Raw genomic sequence first — 19,733 nt, forward strand, 5'->3', positions numbered from 1 at the left:
TTTATTAAATCGACCTAGTAGTTTTTAAGTTCTTTCAATACATGCAAAAATCCAAATCCAAATTTTTATAATATTAGTATAGACTTATCAAGAAATGATTTAGCTGAATACTCGCATATTAAATCGATAAAATATTCTCGAAATCAATAAAAGCTCTTTCAATAATTACCCATACAATCATAACAGGATATAACAATATTAAAATGCTAGTTAAATTTTGTTTGCATTTACAATCGCAATCAATTCAGCATTCATATAATTAAATTAAGAATGAACGACAAATATACGATTGAATAAACTACGAATGTATCAATATAAATGTTTTCAGTTATGAATTTATGTTTACATTGAACTGTACGGGCGGTCATATAATAATTTTAAAACTATAAAAATTAAGAGCGTTCATATAACTTTTTCTTTTGAATATTGTAAAAGTAAATATCACCCGCGACTCCGTCCTGGTGGCATTAAAAAAAATAAGTGAGTAGCCTATGTGTTCTTCCAGAATATCATTTACGTCTATGTCAAATTTCATCGAGATCAGTTAAGCCGTTTAGGCTACAAACTCTGACAAACATCCATCCGTCTGAACTTTCGCATTTATAATATTAGTAAGATTAGTAAGAAGTAAGATTTATTATATCTAGAGTTTTGTATATGTAATACTTGACTTGATTGAATACTGTAATTTGATTTTCTTTGACCTTATTATCGGAACTAAACTAAAGTTACCTTGTTGCGTAATGTAGTCGTGATGTTTTATTTATAAAAAAAATTAAAACCTTCATAGACATATTTGTAATAAAACCTTTTCAAACGCACTTATTTTTAATATTTCAAAATTTCGTAATTTATTCGAACAGAATTCGATGATGTGAAAAATGCATTTGTTTGTTTGATAATTCCAGTAGGTGTAGGTCGCGGACTTGTTACGGTCTGTTATAATATAAAGAAAATATTTAAGTGTAAGCTTAGAAAATGAGGGAAATAGTTCACATACAAGCAGGACAATGCGGCAACCAGATCGGCGCAAAGGTAATTATAATATTTTATTTTTCTCCCGAATCTCAATCCAAGTAAAATGGGGGCGTAGAAGGTAAAAAACCGAGCGTAGAAGGTTTGCCGATAAATCCTTCTCCCAGTAACACCAACCATGTGCCGCACTTGTCTGTTTAGTACCGTAAGCTAACGTTTCGTCATAGGGTCATCGGCAAAGCTTCTGCGCACGAGTAATAGAGTAAATTGATCGTATATGAAAAGTGCAAATTTAATTTAAACCTTTAAAAAAGAAGCGATTGAATATCGCTTTTTTAATAAAATGGTGTTATAAAAGAGGGATTATAAAATTATTTTATCAATATAGCAAAATATAAATGACATTTATTGGTATAGGCTTAATAGAAGCAATAAAAATTGGCAATCTAACAGTAATAGGTTAAACTACATCCCGTATCGTTACACTCCAAATAAAGCTGACTTACTACGTCGTAACATAAATCGTAAATTTGCAGTTCTGGGAGGTTATATCGGACGAGCATGGCATCGATCCAACTGGCACGTACCACGGCGACTCCGACCTTCAATTGGAGCGCATCAACGTTTACTACAATGAAGCCACCGGCGGCAAATATGTGCCGCGAGCCATATTGGTCGATTTGGAACCCGGAACTATGGATTCAGTGCGATCCGGACCCTTTGGACAAATTTTCCGACCTGACAATTTCGTATTTGGCCAATCTGGTGCAGGTAATAATTGGGCTAAGGGACATTACACGGAAGGCGCAGAATTAGTAGACTCTGTTCTGGATGTTGTTAGAAAAGAAGCCGAGGGTTGCGATTGTCTTCAAGGATTCCAGTTGACACATTCACTTGGTGGAGGTACCGGGGCCGGATTAGGTACGCTACTAATATCTAAGATTAGGGAAGAATACCCAGATCGTATTATGAATACATTCAGTGTCGTACCTTCGCCTAAAGTATCTGATACAGTAGTCGAACCCTACAACGCCACACTTTCCGTGCACCAACTGGTTGAAAACACCGACGAGTCGTATTGCATCGATAACGAAGCTCTGTATGACATCTGTTTCCGTACTTTAAAGCTTACCACACCGACCTACGGGGATCTGAACCATTTGGTATCGGCTACGATGTCCGGTGTGACCACTTGCCTTAGGTTTCCCGGTCAGCTGAATGCAGACTTGAGGAAACTGGCCGTGAACATGGTTCCATTTCCTCGTCTCCACTTTTTCATACCCGGATTTGCTCCATTGACGTCTAGAGGCAGTCAGCAGTACAGAGCACTGACTGTACCAGAGTTGACACAGCAGATGTTTGATGCTAAAAATATGATGGCTGCATGCGACCCTCGCCACGGTAGATATTTGACGGTTGCGGCGGTGTTCAGAGGCCGCATGTCCATGAAGGAGGTCGACGAGCAAATGATGAATATTCAGAACAAGAATTCCTCTTATTTCGTTGAATGGATTCCGAATAACGTGAAGACGGCCGTGTGTGACATACCGCCGCGAGGCTTGAAGATGTCTGCGACGTTTATCGGTAACTCCACAGCTATTCAAGAGCTATTTAAGCGTATATCTGAGCAGTTTACAGCGATGTTCAGACGCAAGGCATTTTTGCATTGGTACACTGGCGAAGGTATGGACGAAATGGAGTTTACTGAAGCCGAAAGTAATATGAATGACTTGGTGTCTGAATACCAACAGTACCAGGACGCCACCGCTGAAGAAGAGGGAGAGTTCGACGAGGAAGAAGAGGGCGGTGACGAAGGAGATTAGACAGGAATATTTTGATTATTTTTATTTTTAATGTGCTTTAATATATTTTATATTTTTAAAATGAAGTTTTATTTCTAGATACTAAAAACTTTGGGCTTATGTCAATTGAAATACTGCTTTTAGTTCATTCTTGCAACTACATTGAATTTTACGTAAATGTAACTGAGCTAAAACACATTTTGAGGATTAAGAGTTAATCTGCCCTCTAAAGCTGTATTTTACCTTTGTAGGACATCGTACGTAAATTTTATGCATACTCAACACAAGTATCAAAGAGGAAAGGTGTCCTTGTTAATTATTCAAGTGCCGTCCAAAGAGGAAAGGACAGTGACGCCGAAATAAAACCGCTTATGAGTTCACTGGAAAGAGACTGAAAATTTGTTATAGAATAGACTAGTATATTTCTCATTTGTGGGAGTATGAGTGATGCTTTCATAATACTATTATGAAAGCATTACTACTATATGCGTTGCACATTGTTCGAAGTTCGACTATTTCCTACGCAGAAACTTTGTCGATAGCCGCATGCCGTCACCTGTTAATTGACTACTGAACAAACGAGCACTGGATACGGTCAGTGTTAATGAAAGAAGGAGCCATCGGCAAATTTTCTTCGCACGGCTAACAATTCACAATCAAGTACTTTTTGTAGTTTTGATGAAACATTATAAAAATGTTTAAAATCTCATTTCAATTATATCGTCATTGTTCATCAAAGAAAATAGCAAAAATGTCGACATACTTTATAATGAAAACAGAAAAGTTCCATAAATTTAAATTGGTACAAATAGAGAAAGAATCGTTTCGTATTCATTACGCGAACGCAGGGCGTCTTCGTTTGTACAGGAATGCTTTCGGAGGGAGACGAGATTCTGCAAGATCACTAATGGATCGAAGTGGAAGATGATAGCAGGATTTTTTAGATAGATAGCAAGATTTTTGTGTGAATTATTAACTAAATAGCTAATGTTACTAATAACATAAATCGAATGATTAGATGGATGGATGTTTATTATAGTTTGTAACAAACGGCTGAACAGTTCTGGTTGAAGTTTGATGTAGAGCATAGTCTGGAAGAACACGTAGACTAGTTACTTTTATTTTTTAATTCCTCTCCGACGGATTCGCCGGCCATAGGCAGTACCTAATAAGATCAAATCTCGTTTAATATGCTATCATGATGTTAGTGCTATCTTAATGACAGAAATTAGTAACAAATATATCTACTATAACTTAATCTTGGTAAGTTTCCATAACTAGTATTTGGGGGTCTATCGCAAACATTTACATGTTATTCGTAATATCATCGAAATGTATGATATTTGTTGGTGTACATTTTGTCCGGAAGTCGTGATACACAATTCTTGTATGAATATCGCTGCCGTTACGTAAATGTGTTCACGAACATTCGAAATAGAACCTGTGTTAGTAACGTAAGTTAAAATGTAAATACTCGAATTAAGTTAGCTAGTGCTCTGATTAAGGCCGCATCAGCGTGTTGTGGATGTTTGTATTAGACAAGTAAACATCGTTTGTTACAGATATATAACCTGTTTCATTAATGAAAACATTAATTAAACATGTAGCACAACATTTTGTAATGAATTAAGTTGTAACCATACCATCCCTCTCAAATCTTACAACTTTAATGTACTTTATATTGCGTTGATGGTTCCGATTCGATTTTATAGATATTTTCATCAAATAATTTAATTAAGACAACGAGCACCTTACCTACGATTAGTGGAACGTCGTCATACTTGTATAAAACTTGTGTAGCTTACAAAAAAATGAAAAAATCCTTCCACATTATGAATAACTAGATGTTCCCGTGCAACTTCATGCGCATAAAATTATGAAAATTTTATTTATAGTTTACATTTGTCAAATTATCAATAGCAAATGTCAGAATGACATGACAAGACAAACCTTGGCAATCTTGCTTGCGTAATGTAGGCAGCAACTTATGGTCTCTTTCCCACATTAGGGTTTTTATCCAAAATATTTACCCCCCTTAGTTTAATAGCGTTAAAATAAATAGCCTAAAGCGTGACGTAAGTGTAGGGCTTTTTATTAAAGAAAACATCATTGAAGAATATGCTGTAGTGGCTGACATCTTACGCCACAAAGAAGTGTGTGTTTACGCTTTATTATAATATTATAACTAACTATAGTAATGACCTTATAAAGTATATGTATATTTTGATATGTATAATTTATGCTACTGTAATAATGCTCCTTGCATTTACATATAGTTGTATTCACTGGCTGTAATTAAGAAGTAGTAAAGGAAACGTAGCTATGTTGCGTTCACCCGCAACTCAAATTAGGCGCTGCTCGAAATTGAATTACCCGCTATGTAAAAGCGTAAAGCATAAAGCGGCCTTCTAATTTACTTCCCACAAAGCTCAAAATCCACGCCAATCCATTTTTGCAAACGTGATTTCCAATTAAATCGGCTTACCGCTGAAATTCTGTAAAGAATCTCTTCAGTGCTATAAGCTCAGTGTTAGAGGTTAATCGTAAGGGTCATTGGACCGTTACTTAATTTCGATTTCCGATGTTATGAAATTAATTGAAAAATTGAAGCGCCAATAGCCTAATTGTTTGGGGTACGGACTACTGAACTTGCGGTCGAGGTTTGGAATCCCGCCATTCGACTATTCTCGTGAACCACATCCTAGCAAAAGCCTACAGCTTAGTTGGAATGGTTAAAGGAAATATTGATAAATTAACAAAAATCTACTAATATTATATTAAAAAAATAAATTGTTAATAAAATGTTGAATTGATCGCTTAAACTCACTGAGAAAATGTTTAACAATGTACAAGAATAGTACTTTAACTATAGATCCGTACTTAAGTTAAACCGTGCTTCGATATATTATTTTTCTCTATGTATCGATGCGTTCTTATTTTAATAATTGCCAGTATTTTAGTCCGTTATTGTTTTAGTCACTGATCTGTATAAATGGAAGTGTTTGCTTAAAAATGACAGTTATTACTTTGTTCCAATTTAAATGCGACTGTTGATGTTAATGACAGTTAATTCTCTATTATTCGTTCCAATTCTCGCCACCAACAGCGATCGACAGCGCAAAGATGGTACAAATCAAATACTGTCTTATAGCCTGTCTATTTATGCAGGTTAGTTGTTTTAGAATTACCCTAGGCTGTCCTATTTATTTATTTATAGTTTGCACATGAACTAAACTCTGTTTTTAACCACAACGTACATACGATCAGTAACAATATCTGAACGAATCAAATAATAAACAATTTGCGTGTATACAAGAGATAAGTGGTTATTGATAATATTCAAATTAATATGGTAACATTTTACCAACAACCATTTGTTCAGTATGTCAGTTATTAATTATGCATTAGTTTATGTTTTGTATTAACGTAACTCCAAATTAAACTTCAAACAAATATAGATAACAACTAATAAAATTTCTACGGTTAAAAAATGTTAGTATTACACGTACTAAAAACAAGCCATCTCACTCATTCCCTTTGGAAAGACTGAAATAATATCTGATTTACAGTAACCTATAAACCGATGTTTCAGTTCAATACAATGTCAATGTCCCAGTTTCGAAATCGTCATAAGAACGACCATTAATTATTATCAAACAAAAATAGTATTTCACTTTTACACTCACCTATTTTATATCGTAAAGATCGGCATCAAAGGTCTCATTACGAATATCCGTGAGAATATTTTCGTAACGTCATCGACAAAATTTGATTTGTGCAGCGCCCCTACCGGACGTAATAAACACTAATTTTTATACAATTTTACTTCTCGAAACTATCACGCTTTCATGATAGACTCTCAAACATCATAGAGATTCGTACATTTGCTAGCTATATGTTAAATCTCCGGATAGATCTTGATGAAATGTTGTACTATAAGGCATTAAAGAAGGTGCAAAAACTAACTGGATTCAGATATAACATGTGGGGCTATAAAGTATCGATATTAAACGGTTACATCACGAGGCGTCTCGAGTAATCTACACGAAAACTATTTAATGGACATTGCTGATTACAATCACGTTTCAAAGGAAACGTAACGCAATCACGTTACGCCTGGGTCGGGAATAGGCCATCGAGTAGGGGCGGCCGAATCGGAATAATAATCGAGGGTTCGATTATTCGAATAATTGGATCGAGAATAAGGCGCTATCGAATCGAGAACGCTTGTAAATCTCTGGATTACAATTCAATGCATTCTATTATTTTTTTGTTGAAATTCTTTTTTCTAAGTTATATTGTATCATAAAGAGAAAAAGAAGAAAAGATTTTTCAATGTCTTAGATTATCGATTGGTCTGAATATAATTAGATAACAAAGGTTGCATTTATTTGCCTTAACATTTTTAATTGTATTTTTTGCTCACCTCGATCGTGGTAACTGTCTATTTTTCATGAAATTCAAGGTTATATTGTATTTGTTGCAGGGCCGGGTATAAAAGGCACTATGGCGATCCTCAACTGCCTGCTGGCCCGCCAGCTATGCTTCGAGGACGCCTCCTGCTCCGCTATCCTTGAAATCATACCCCGCGTCTGTGGATCTGAACTTGGTAAGTTGATTTAATTACAAACAATAATCTTAAGGCTTTTAAAAGCTCCTTAGTTCACGGTAATAAGGACGGACCCAATTTGTTACTATGTTTTTGCTTGGTAATGGGAATATTTAGACCATTTTTTTGTACAAATTCTATGGATAAAGGTGCTAACAAACGTATGAAGTTTAAGAAGTATTTTAAACCTAGACTTCCTAATCTAGCTAGCTGTTGATTGCGTGTAAGTGAAATTAAAAATTAAAAATGTAATAAAAAATATGGCCTATGTTACACACTGTTAAAGTAACATATTATTGGTGAAAGAAATTTTGATAACGGCTCAATAGTTGGTTTATTCAATACATACAAATCGTTCCTCTTCACAATATTGTATAGATTATAATTCTTAGATGGCTTATTTTCTGAGAAAACATTAACAACGTGAAAAATCACCTGGCTATATATTTACGCTCTAATAACCATAGTTCCCCGTGCGGATTAGGAAACAAGATATAATATGTGTATTCAATACATTTTATTTCCTTGACGACAAGGCTCTTGGTAAAGTTTATACTAAGTACTTAAATTTATATGTGAAGTAGATGCATTATTATGGAAAGTAGTTCACTAGATATAATAATCAAGATGTCGTCAGAATAGAATTATACAAGACTAGCTTTCGCCCACGTCTCCGTCTGCGCTGAATTAAAAAACACAAATACAAGTAGCAGATGTATTCTTCCAGGCTGTCCTCTACATCTATGCCAAATTTCATCGAAATCCGTTCAGCCGTTTAGGCTACAAACTCTAACAAACATCCATCCATCTAAACTTTCGAATTTATAATATTATTGTTTGTCAAACCGATAACAGACTAGTTAAAAATAATTGCAAACTTCACAAACAAGTAATGACGTATTTCATAGAAGTTTCTATAAAGGAAGTACTTCAAAAACTTATTAAGGGGTTCCGTCTCGATGGAGACGGTCTGCTCCACTTAAGGAGTTCCGTTTGTTTGCTGGCGAATTTTAATTAAAAAAAAGGTACAACTCTATTGTGGATAACTCGAAAAGTCTGCCCCTTATTTCTAACAATCGTGTTTGTTAAGGTACGTCAGGGGAAAGCGATTTTCTTTTGTTGAAGGTAAACTATTATGCATGAGAAAATACACGAGGCTCAAACCACAGCGTCCTTCAATACCTTTGCTTTTACATCATATTTGAATTTTCTTTTCAGTTTCTAAAGGAACGTAAGGACCATAGACATAGTTTTTTTTTACTTATTAACACAATAGTAAAATAGTTGTTGCAACTATTAATTTTTATTAGTACTTAAATAAATAACTTTTTCAAAGATAATATTTTGTCTAGGTGATAAGTTTAATACATTAGTTTACCACTAACTTCTGTAGACGCAAAGCAAATTATTTCTTACTTAACTACATATAAAATACTTATTACAAAATTGTAGTTGTAGATTTAATTTGATCTAAAGGCACAAGACATAAAAGGAACCTTCTCGAATCTATCAATTGAAGCTATGTGACGTCTGCATAAAGGAGTTGTCTCTTGTCTGAGAGATGGAGAATTTATGTTGGAGACCAATATGTTCTATTTAATCTAAAGTCTAAAGTCAAGACTTACCAATCGAGTTATATGTAATATTGTGTTTCAATTCAAGTAAAGCTATGCGTCATAAAAAAAGTTTTTAAGTTTTATATGACGTATGATTGAGTTATAAAACCTGGTGCGCCGACCTTACGGGAGTAGGATAAGGCGGAAGATGACGATGAACCATGATTTTACATTATGATTAACTTCGAGGAAAATTATCTTCTACCAAAAACGTTATGAAGAATGTTGAATTACTATTCAATCTAATTAGTTATTTATTTTTTGTTGCCACGAAAAAGATTTAATCCAACCGTCATTTTTATAAAAGCGAATTTCATGTAGTCATAATAAAACTTTTAACCTAGTTACGAGGTGGGCGATATATCATAATATTAATAACCGAACTTGAGCGGGAACAAAAGGCGGGCAACAATGGGCGGGCGACAGCATCGACCTCACAATGCCCTCAAGGAGGTCACAGCAATGGGGATCCGAATCAGCTATCGATTTAACGTTTTCTGATGCCAGCAAATTGACCGATTTATGTTAAGTAAAATCTACTTTTAAAATAATTACAAGAAGTTATGTATCTACATTTATTCTGTACAATAAGAAAGGACAAATTTATTCCATGTAAAAACCATCATATAAAGTATCCCCTAACCAGACGGGATCTCTTAAATTTGAATCTTTCACATGTACCCCAGACTCCTTGAGTAAAGAGCACCCTTTGGCAATGTACTTCTATTATAAAGCGTGTCAATTTAGTCTGGGGACGTATTCATAACGTTCTTTGTGTACCAGAGTGCCTTAGAATCAGACATTAAACCAAATCTAAAGCGGTGATAGTAAATTAATAACCACTCGAATGCAACCCTAGTAATAGGTAGACTACTGAATTTGACAAGAGTCCTTCTCAAGTGTCTCTGTACAGTGACACCCTAGAGACAAACAACTTTGAGCATCAAAAGCCACTCCATCTCTGGCGATATTTTGAAACATTATAGCACTTAACAGTATGTACTTCAATTACAAATGAGGAAATTTCTGTACGGAACATATTACTGTTGTTGTCATTATCTGATGAGAACATTTTGATGAGAATTGAGAATCTATCTTCATTATTCAGCTGAGCCAGTATTCATTTTGTAGATTTTGTTTTATTTTTTGTGTTTTGTTCTTAAATTTTCTTGGCTAATAAATAGTGTTTTATTTTATTATTTATTTATTTATTATTGAAAAGACAATATGTCTATTCCCTTCGTACACAAGAGCTAGTCTTCGAAACTAATATTGTATCTTAGCGCGACGCGTTGCGTTGCGATTATCGCATAGCGCGCTTTCCGTGCACAGTGATGAATTGTTGACGCAAGTTGTCTAATCAGTCAGTACAAGTATTGCGACTGCGTGGCTGACGTGTATTTACAATATCTCAACTGTACAGGTTTGTTCTTTCATCTTCAAAATCTCAACGAGTTCTCTGGATGATCTTTACAAATAGATTGTGACTGCCTTCGGCGATGACAGATAGTTTGACGGTGGCGTGCTTGTGAATGAACCGCCATGACATTGTATTGCATAAGTTTCTAAAATTTGCATTGATTCGTGTACGAAGGGCCTTAGTATCTTAGTAGAGATATTTCAATGGAATCCCAAAGTAAAGTTCATAACAAACAACAACTGACGAACACACGAACTGGCATGAAAATGTAAACAGCCAGTTGCACCGCCAACATTCCAACGCAAAAGCCCAAATACAAACAGCTTTCACAAACAAATGGAAGTTTGCAACTTCATTAATGTTATTAAATAAGTTTTTGAAACGCAACAGAGCGTGGAAGCGGAAAGTAATTACATAATACTCGCTTTACGGTGTTACTCCATTAAACTTATCTTTGATCATTGTATATTTAATGTAGCTCTTCCCTTACAGGAAAGATAAATTTTATAATTACCTACTTTATAACTGAAAAGGAAAAGGACCCATTACTCTTATTATGTCCGGAAATAGATCCCTTTTAAACATTTCACAGTTGACGTTAAGTTCATATTTACAAAGTAACATTTGCCTGCGACTTCATCTGCGATTATTTAAAAAAAGAGTATAATTTCAATCTCAGACTCTGGTATCCTTTATGCATAGTAAATAATTTGAGTTTTCGGATTCAAAGCTTTTTTTTGATAATTGTAAACTCAGAGGAGTTTTGGTTAATTCTGTGAGTTCTTCCAGATTATGTTCTACATTTGTACTAAAAAGCGAAATTCCTTGAGCTGTTCTGGAGATACCTTTTAACAAACATCCAAACTTTTTTACATATAAATTGGACATAGTTTAAACATGTGGTCTAAAGTAATAAAAGCTGACAAACAAAAGTACATGCGCGTGATGACCTTTATCCTACATCCAGGTCGGTTAAAAAGGTAATAATAAAGAGGCGTTATCTCCTACTTGATCCGCAATCTCGTACTCAAATAAAATTTGAAAGCCTCGAGGATAATTTCAAGTGTTCCAAGCAACGCTCCCAATTCAAGTACGCTTCAATTTGGAATTAAAAAATAAGTGAATTTATGCGAGATGATTTGCTATCGACTGTTGAAGATTGGAAGTTTCCGTATAAAAGTAGAAAATATTGCAGTTTAGTTAGTGTAGTTTTATCAGATTTTCACATATTAAATGTATAGTCAGCTGACTGTATTGCATAATTACGTTTACAATGATTTCAGTTTCAAAAATAAACAACATGAATACATGTTGAAGAATACAAATAATTAATTTTAAAACTTAAAGTCCTTACAAGTTGCTAATGTTTTATAAATGTTTATGAAGCTGTCCGTACAAAAAGCAAGTTTTTATTTTTTCATTCTAAGATATTAGCATTTTAGTATCTTATTTATAGCATAAAATACTTTTAATATTCAAGCCCTAAAGTATTGTTAAATGTGAATTTTATCAAAAAGAAATATTAACCTCAATATTGACAGAAATCGTATTTGTCGATCGCGCAATGTCGCAATTTTATTTCTAAATAACATCTGAGAGGACTCCGGAAAAGTTCAAGTGCCCTCACAGCATACTCCAACGGAGACTTCAGTTCCGATTTACCCATTAATGTTATTGTAGAATTTCTCTGTGTCGCTTAAAAATCCTTCGACCAATTAATTTCCGTATTCAATAGCAACCCACCCCGGCTGTACATGAATAGTAGATTTGCTACTAATTTTAAAAAGGAGTTTAAGCCAATCAATATTAGAACCTTTAAAGTTTGCTTTACAATATTTTCTAAGGTTAAATTTATTTAATAATTTAAATTAATTATAACAGTTATAAGAAATGTTAAACATTTCTAGATATTCTATTTTAATATTCGTTCTAACATTAACCTCTTTTGGCAACTGTCAGATTAAGGCGTCACGTTTCCTTCACAACTAATTCAAAAACCTTGTTTTGGCTTTTACGCCTAACAGGATCCTTTTTTCTTACAAAACAATGCCATCTGACTTCTAACATCCATCTTAATTATGGTCTGAGCGTCCCAGCGACTCATCACTGTCGAGACGTTAGAAATGAGAAAGAAAGTACCTTATGTTATTAATTTGAAAATAATTACCATTGTTGTATATGTATAAAGAAATGTTATATTTTTTTATAAAATGTAACTGTGAAAAATAAATAGTTGACTCGTGTTATATAAAGAAAAATCTATACTAAAATCAGAAAGAGGAAAGATTTATATTTTTGGGTTTTTGTATGTATTGAAATAAGTTAAGAACTAATGGGCCGATTTTACAAATTCTTTCACCAAAAAATAGCTACGTTATCACCGTTATTCCTGCGCGAATAAAGACGCAAGCAACAGCTAGTAAAGAGTAATAGTGAAATAATATAGTTCATGCCATATTTGAAATATATTTCATTCTCTTTTGATATTACAGACCTTCGTATCTTTAAAACTTCTCGTGACCTAATGCTTCTTCGAAATTCTGCTCTAGTTTATCTTGTATTTAAAGTATTGAAATAATTTAACTGATTGTACAGTGATAGTGTTAATTGTAACTTCATATACAATCATGTATTTATTCTCTAAAGCAGATGAATTTGTTTTTCAGTAAAACCACAACAGAGCAAGTTTAATTTAGTTTCACCGCATCGACTAATTTGTATCGCACCCAACAAACGCCAATTCTCACAGACTGTCACAAACATTTTATTGTCCTTTATGTTAAAGCTGGTAAAATTGTTACAAACACACGGTATTTTTATTATTTTTTTAAAAAATTTCCACGTCATTTTTCTTTGTGTTCAAATAATAGATTCGAATAATTTTGGTACTCTTTTGATTCATTTGCATAGTAATTTATACTTCTATATCTAGATCAATACTGATATTGTAAAGAGGAAAGATTTGTATTTTTGTATGAATTAAAATAACTCAAAAACAACTGAGCCGATTTAGAAAATTCTTTCACCATTAGAAATTATCTGTGAGTAACATAAGCTTTGTATTATATTGATTTTTAATTTCACGGGGACGAAGTCGCTAGCAACAGCTGGTATAAATTAACGTATTAATAAAATTAACGTAAATTTTAAATCTGGTAAACAATCTTAACTTATTTTTTACATCAATTGACTGAAGCACCAATTATCTAGTTAAGAATAATGACTATCATTCTTTATGGATTCGAATCCCGTTTTACAACTTTTCATTTTGTTTTCATGACTGACGTCAGATTCACCCCTCAAACCTAATCAGAGAGTAACGTAGACGTGATGTATGTTAAAAGTGAAATTGTGCAATACACGGTGACTAATGACTTTCTTTATTTCATCGCACAAAGGAACGTGCGGTAAATTAGGGAGAGAATTTTTAAGCATTAGTAATCCATAAGGAGGCGGGCAAACCCTTGTCACAAACTGACATAATAGGAAAGCGGGCGTACTTACGCGGTTATAGTCAAGGTTTTTTCGCGTCATATGACTTTTGAATCATTTACCTTATTCTCTTTACTTCTTTTATATTTATACATTACAATATACCTCCAAATGTAATACAAGACTTAATATTAACAAATCACAACAAAAAGCCGATAAAAGACAGGCTTGTATCATTTAGCCCCTTAATACATAAGACAACGCAAATCTGTGATTTTAGTCTCTACGTTGCTTATGCAAAACAACGTCATATGTCGGCGTCGCATACCTGTGTAAAACCTCTATTAGAATATGTCGCATAAGATGTTCAGAAACAAATATCGCAGATTTGCAGTACCTTAAACTACAATAACGACCTTATTTATTTATTTATTTATTTGTAAGTCTTTATTGTCATAACAAATACATTTATAATGTTACTATAATTTAAATATAAAGTACAAAAACAGTCATGACCCCTGCTGGGTATAGGCTTCCTCCATTTTTCTCCATTTGTCCCTATCTTTTGCCAATTCGACCTTACGTATTGTTAAAATTACATCAGAATCAATGACCTTATTCAATAAATACCTAAGTATGACTCTAATCACTAAGTTATCAGAGATGATAACTTAAAGATCTTTTTTTACTTAAAATAATTCATAATGATGTTGCATCAGTTGCAACGTATAAACAAAAAATGCTACGAACCGCTCGTACTACGGCGTAGTAGGAGAGTTGCGTAGATGCGTAGCAATTACTACGCACGTAGACCCTTGGAGTACAGAGTACAGGCGTATACCTTAAGCATCGCACCCAAGGAGTGTCATAACTGTCATCTTGCAAGCCTTATTATAACACGTCATGTACAGTGAGCATCACAAACATATAACTTGAGGTACAGTCAGCACTAAAACTTGAAAACTGTAAGTTTGTTTCCGGATTTTCATACTCACATACACAGATTATTCCAATTATGCTGTAAAATGTTTTCCGTTATAATTACCTTTTAAAATTAATATAAGCTTAATTTGACAAATTAAAATTTATAATGAAATTTCCTACAATGCTACGTTACCTCACCGCAACCAATATTAAATAACTTGTACAATGGAAATCTCTTGTATCATATTTTAAGCTCTTTATACATTTAAACAAGGAATTAATTTGTAATGTTATTCAAAATAATCGTGGCATATTGAATAATGTCTATGTCGGTAGATGCAAATAAACAGTTGTAGTTACACAATCGCACAACGAAGTTTCGTTTCTCTTATTCCCAAATACTACAGGGTGTTAAGTGTGGTTTTAAGCGTGTTTCTATAGTTTTAAAGTTTTAAAAGTGATAAGTGTGTGTGAAAGAACAAGGGAATAAAATATTTGTAAGATAACAATGCTGGGAGGAATAAAAACTAGTAACTACTCATCGACGACGGCTACGCGTCGGCTGCTTCCGGCGGTATACAACAACCACTCCGATGCAAGAAATAGAAAACATTTTAACAATTGACGTGATTATAAAAGTACTTTTGATTGGTTTTTGATACCATCGGGGCGAGAAAAGGTTGCATTATTTACATGGACTTTTTAAAAAAAATTCGCCCAAATAAACATCAGTATTTATTAAAAATTACAAGACTTTTCATGTATGTTCGTGCACAATATCGTTTATATTCTACCGCAAATATCAAATTGCCTAACTACAGCTTAATTGCACAGCATAAATCGTACCTAGAAATCAAAGTAGTTCGTAATTACTCGAGTTAGGGGATGAGAAAAAATGATATCGGCTTTACCCGTAGTTACATTCTTAATCAACCCTTCGCAAAAAGTTATATTGCTTCTCTCGATATTAGCTTTTACGACCTGCGGTATAAGATTCGTTTTCCTAATTTCATGTTTAATTTTCCTTGATCCGTTACGATCAGTTTTTCTAGTTAAGGGAGAATTCAACTCATTCATAGCGTCACTCTTAACATACCTAATCTTAAAGACATTTATTAAGGATGTACTTGTACAATATATTTTTAAATTAATAAATCTTTAAGGTGCAATATTGTTATATTTATTATATATTCATTTATTTATTGGGCCTTGTGACAAATGTTCCCCAATAGCCAATTAAAATTAACCAAAGCCAATTTAAAAAATCTCTTTGAGTGAGCTTAAGAAAGACAAGCGCTAATAACCAAATGTTAGAGTACGTTCTAGAAATATTAATAAACTACCTTTTACTTGTTATTTTGTCCACGTGAAATAGAAAAAAAAAACAAAAGTGTGTACCCTATGTATTCTTCCAGACTATCCTCTACATCTTAACCAAATTTCATCAAAATCCGTTCAGTCGTTTAGGCTTCAAAATCCCAAACTACTAATCTAAACATTCACATTTATAATATGATAAAATTCGTACAATGAATAGTCTACAGCTAAAGAAGGAGGCTTTAACCGCTTATTGATAAAGTAAAATGTTTCCAGATTATAATTATCTTGTATTTTGTTGCAGTGGCTTGCTCGACTGTGACTGTGACGAAGTGCCAGGCTGCTCTGAGGACTCTACAAGCGTTCCCGTTCTTTAAACCGACTTGTCTCTGTCGAGAGCCGAACGTCGATCCTGAGTGTAATTCGTTCCGCGACTTCCTGTTCGACCATCCTTGCGTTTTCGTCTTGAAGAAGGGTATGTACAATTACTTACTTTAAATGAGTAATCGACAGTTCATCTGGTTATTAATTTTGATTTTTAATAAGTTTTGCTATATCATAATCTATGTGTCCATATTTATTTTTTAATGGAATACTTTATAACAACTGATGTTATCTTAGATAATACAGAAGATGTTTAAATAGTATAATAGCTACATAATTACTAACACAATAGAGTTACATGACATATTTTGTTTACAGAGAAAGACCCATACCCAGTGGAGACTCTACCGACCTGCACGTATGCCCTGAGTGTCTGCCACAGCGAGAAACCATGCTCTATCCTTTTTGAACGATTCAAGAACGCCTGCAAAGCTCGGGACGGAGAATGTCGCATGGAAGATAGGTTAGTTTCTTAAATGTTTACGCCATAGAATCTAAAACGTCGATTAATGTAAATATGTATATTAACATCTGATTACTATGAAATTAATGTTTATTCTAAACCACAGTTGAAAATTTTGAATTCACAAAAATCGCTACTATAAGAGTAAAAACTATTTTAAAACTACGATTTCAATTTATGCAACCGTATCGATCGAGTCTACAAAAGTTTATTTTAGTTCAGCGATTCAGTATGGATTATGCACGATGATATTTCTAGATTCACATGCAGCTTAAATTGAGGCAGAATATCAGCGAAACACGATTACTAATTGCTATTAATATTTTGCTATTTCGTATTTTGCTTACGTTAGTAATGTAACACTACATAAATTATAGTCTTACCAATATTAATTGCGAATGTTTGCATGGAAGGTTGTTAGAGTTTGTAGCCTAAACTACATAATGGATTTCGATTAAATTAGTCATAGATAGATAGAGCATAGTCTGGAAGGACACATGGGCTACTTACTTTTGTTTTTAATTTCACGCGGATGGAGTCGATCTTTAAAGCTAGTAGAGCTATATATACAATTGTATACATCTTAAATATCATATAAAGACCTAACCTACAACATGATTAATGTCACAACAATTTTTGGATGAAATTAAGCACAAAGAACATTGTCTAATTACTTTTGGGTACCAAATGAAGTCCAATAATGGATTGAGAAAATGTGAAAGAATTAAATTCAGATATGACGTCCGATAGAATTGTTGGCGTACAATCTGTGCTGATCCTCTCCTTTTTCCACAGGGAATCGTGCCGTGAAGCCTGGTCTGGTCTCCGTCTCTCCCCTCTCTTCGGATGCATCTGCCCTAACACGCACATGAAGAAAAGATGCGATCGCATCTTTGCCGTCGTCAACCACAACCCGTGCGTCGGTGAGTACATTGTCGTGGCTAAAGCTCATTGTAACAGCGGGTTTTGAGTAAGATATACAAATTAAAGCAATGTTAAGTATTATTCAACAACATATTAAAAATAATTAAAACAACAAACTCGTGTACAACAACAAAATGCATAGAGTAGTGATTCAAACATTTAAAAAAAACGTACTAAGTGATTTAGATAGTATACCAATCTATTAATACCAAGACAAAGAGATTTCTATTAAATTAACTTCCACTTAAATCTATGTATCAGTAAAAAGAAAAGTAATATAATGCTATTTATTAAAGTTACACATTATTTACTTGACATAAATCTATCCTATACTTTTAAGACAATCAGTAATTGATTTCTCGTATCGCAAACTTGAAACTAAATCTCTACATTAAAGCTCAAAAGCCGGATTGTATGTAATCCTATTAAGTGGGGCGACGTCAAAATCTAGCCGACTCAATATTATACCTTTCCCAGATACTATATCTATGAGGTCAATAATAAATAGATACTATTATATTGGGGCACTAGTTAATAATCAGGTTGAGCACTTAATACGACTTAGACTCTTACATCAACTAAAGCGAAGCTATAACTATGATAAACAAGTGATTTGATCAAGAAGGGAGTGATGACAGATGACGGATAAAATAATTATCTGGAGGACAAAACTCCAGTGCGCTAACCCTACGGAAGTAGGATAAGGAACGGAAGATTATAACTATTATCTTATCTATTTTGAGTGTAACAAACCATAAGTGTGACATACAAAATCACAAAATATAGTACAGTCCTAACTATCGAACTTTAAACCTCTTTTTGTGTCCACCTCCCAGCTATGTCATTCTTGTGAATCTTTGATAAATAAGATATCGTCGAATTAATGAAGGAGAATGTATGAATACGTCTAGAGCATTTGAAGCTATGTTATAGCTATCGCTTCCTTTAGTGTGTGGAAAGCTTTATGACATAATATCTGAAACGTTAGAGCTCAACTACGTCGGTTTCAATATATGTGAGCGTTTGATTCATATCTTGTAATCCCTACTGAGTTCTTATTGTGGAACTTGAGGGAAATTCTCTGTAGGGTTGCCACCGGAAAGATTTATTTACTGTCTATGGAGTATCAATGGTCAATGGTTTAGGTACAAATATAAACGTATTATTTAATCATATCAATTTCTTAAAGGAACTTCTATAATATTTATAGTTTACTTAACGTCAGGTTTTACACATTTCTTACATAAAAAATGGTTGATCCCGACATAACTGTTGTTCAAATAATCGTAGTTCTTAATGTTCTACATCCAATGTTATTTTGTTTCTATCTTATCAAAACGTGACAGCCCTGTCTAATAATAAAGGATGAGTTTTGCTTCACGGCGTGAGATGATCTCAACCGATGCGTTAACTTCCAATCTTTCCTAAGCCCTTTAATTCCGTGAATTGTTCTTGCCTTTGTGTTTCGCTTCAATAACTTTTCTCTCACTTCCGTTCTTGTCTATGCTCATTATACTTTCGTGATGTACAATATCATACCTATATACATGCAACCAGAGTACATATGTTTTGTACTTATTATTGAGAACTTTACATCTTTAAATATTGAAATTTTTCCTAATATTTCAAGCTTAATATTTTTTGTATTGTTCTTGAAAAGACAATTACATGAGGTTCCTTTCTAGAAACTACATGTTTACCATTTGTCGTTTCTAAATATTCAAATCTATGAAATTACTAATGTACGTGCGAACGTTTAGATGTCTGTTAGAGTTTGTTGCCAAAATTGAACGGATCTTAATGAAATTGTCTGTCTCAAAGTCTGAAAGGCTACTAACTTTTGTCTTCTAAATGCACGCGGACTGAC

General features: G+C 33.7%; 2 protein-coding genes across 2 annotated transcripts in view; both read left to right on the forward strand.

Annotated features, from left to right (window-relative positions):
• The window catches only part of LOC106111281, a 119,136-nt gene that overhangs the window by 82,265 nt on the left and 17,138 nt on the right, over nt 1–19,733 (forward strand). Inside the window, exons 2-5 of the mRNA XM_013293307.1 lie at nt 7,264–7,386; nt 16,400–16,570; nt 16,798–16,942; nt 17,738–17,865. Coding sequence (XP_013148761.1) covers nt 7,264–7,386; nt 16,400–16,570; nt 16,798–16,942; nt 17,738–17,865 — 567 coding nt within the window. The remainder of the gene's footprint in view (nt 1–7,263; nt 7,387–16,399; nt 16,571–16,797; nt 16,943–17,737; nt 17,866–19,733) is intronic.
• On the forward strand, nt 892–2,859 carry LOC106111441 (tubulin beta chain). Its single transcript, XM_013293537.1, has 2 exons — nt 892–1,035; nt 1,512–2,859. The coding sequence occupies exons 1-2, from the start codon at nt 979–981 to the stop codon at nt 2,796–2,798; spliced, it is 1,344 nt and encodes a 447-aa protein (XP_013148991.1). The 5' UTR covers nt 892–978; the 3' UTR covers nt 2,799–2,859.

This window comes from Papilio polytes, unplaced genomic scaffold (genome assembly GCF_000836215.1).
Source record: "Papilio polytes unplaced genomic scaffold, Ppol_1.0 DF824169.1, whole genome shotgun sequence".
NCBI lineage: Eukaryota > Metazoa > Arthropoda > Insecta > Lepidoptera > Papilionidae > Papilio > Papilio polytes.

Bases quoted from the DNA above. Each gene is read 5' to 3' on its own strand.
- LOC106111441 (XM_013293537.1), top strand. From the start codon at position 979: ATGAGGGAAATAGTTCACATACAAGCAGGACAATGCGGCAACCAGATC. The intron at 1,036-1,511 runs GTAATTATAATA...GTAAATTTGCAG, and splicing joins GCAACCAGATCGGCGCAAAG to TTCTGGGAGGTTATATCGGA.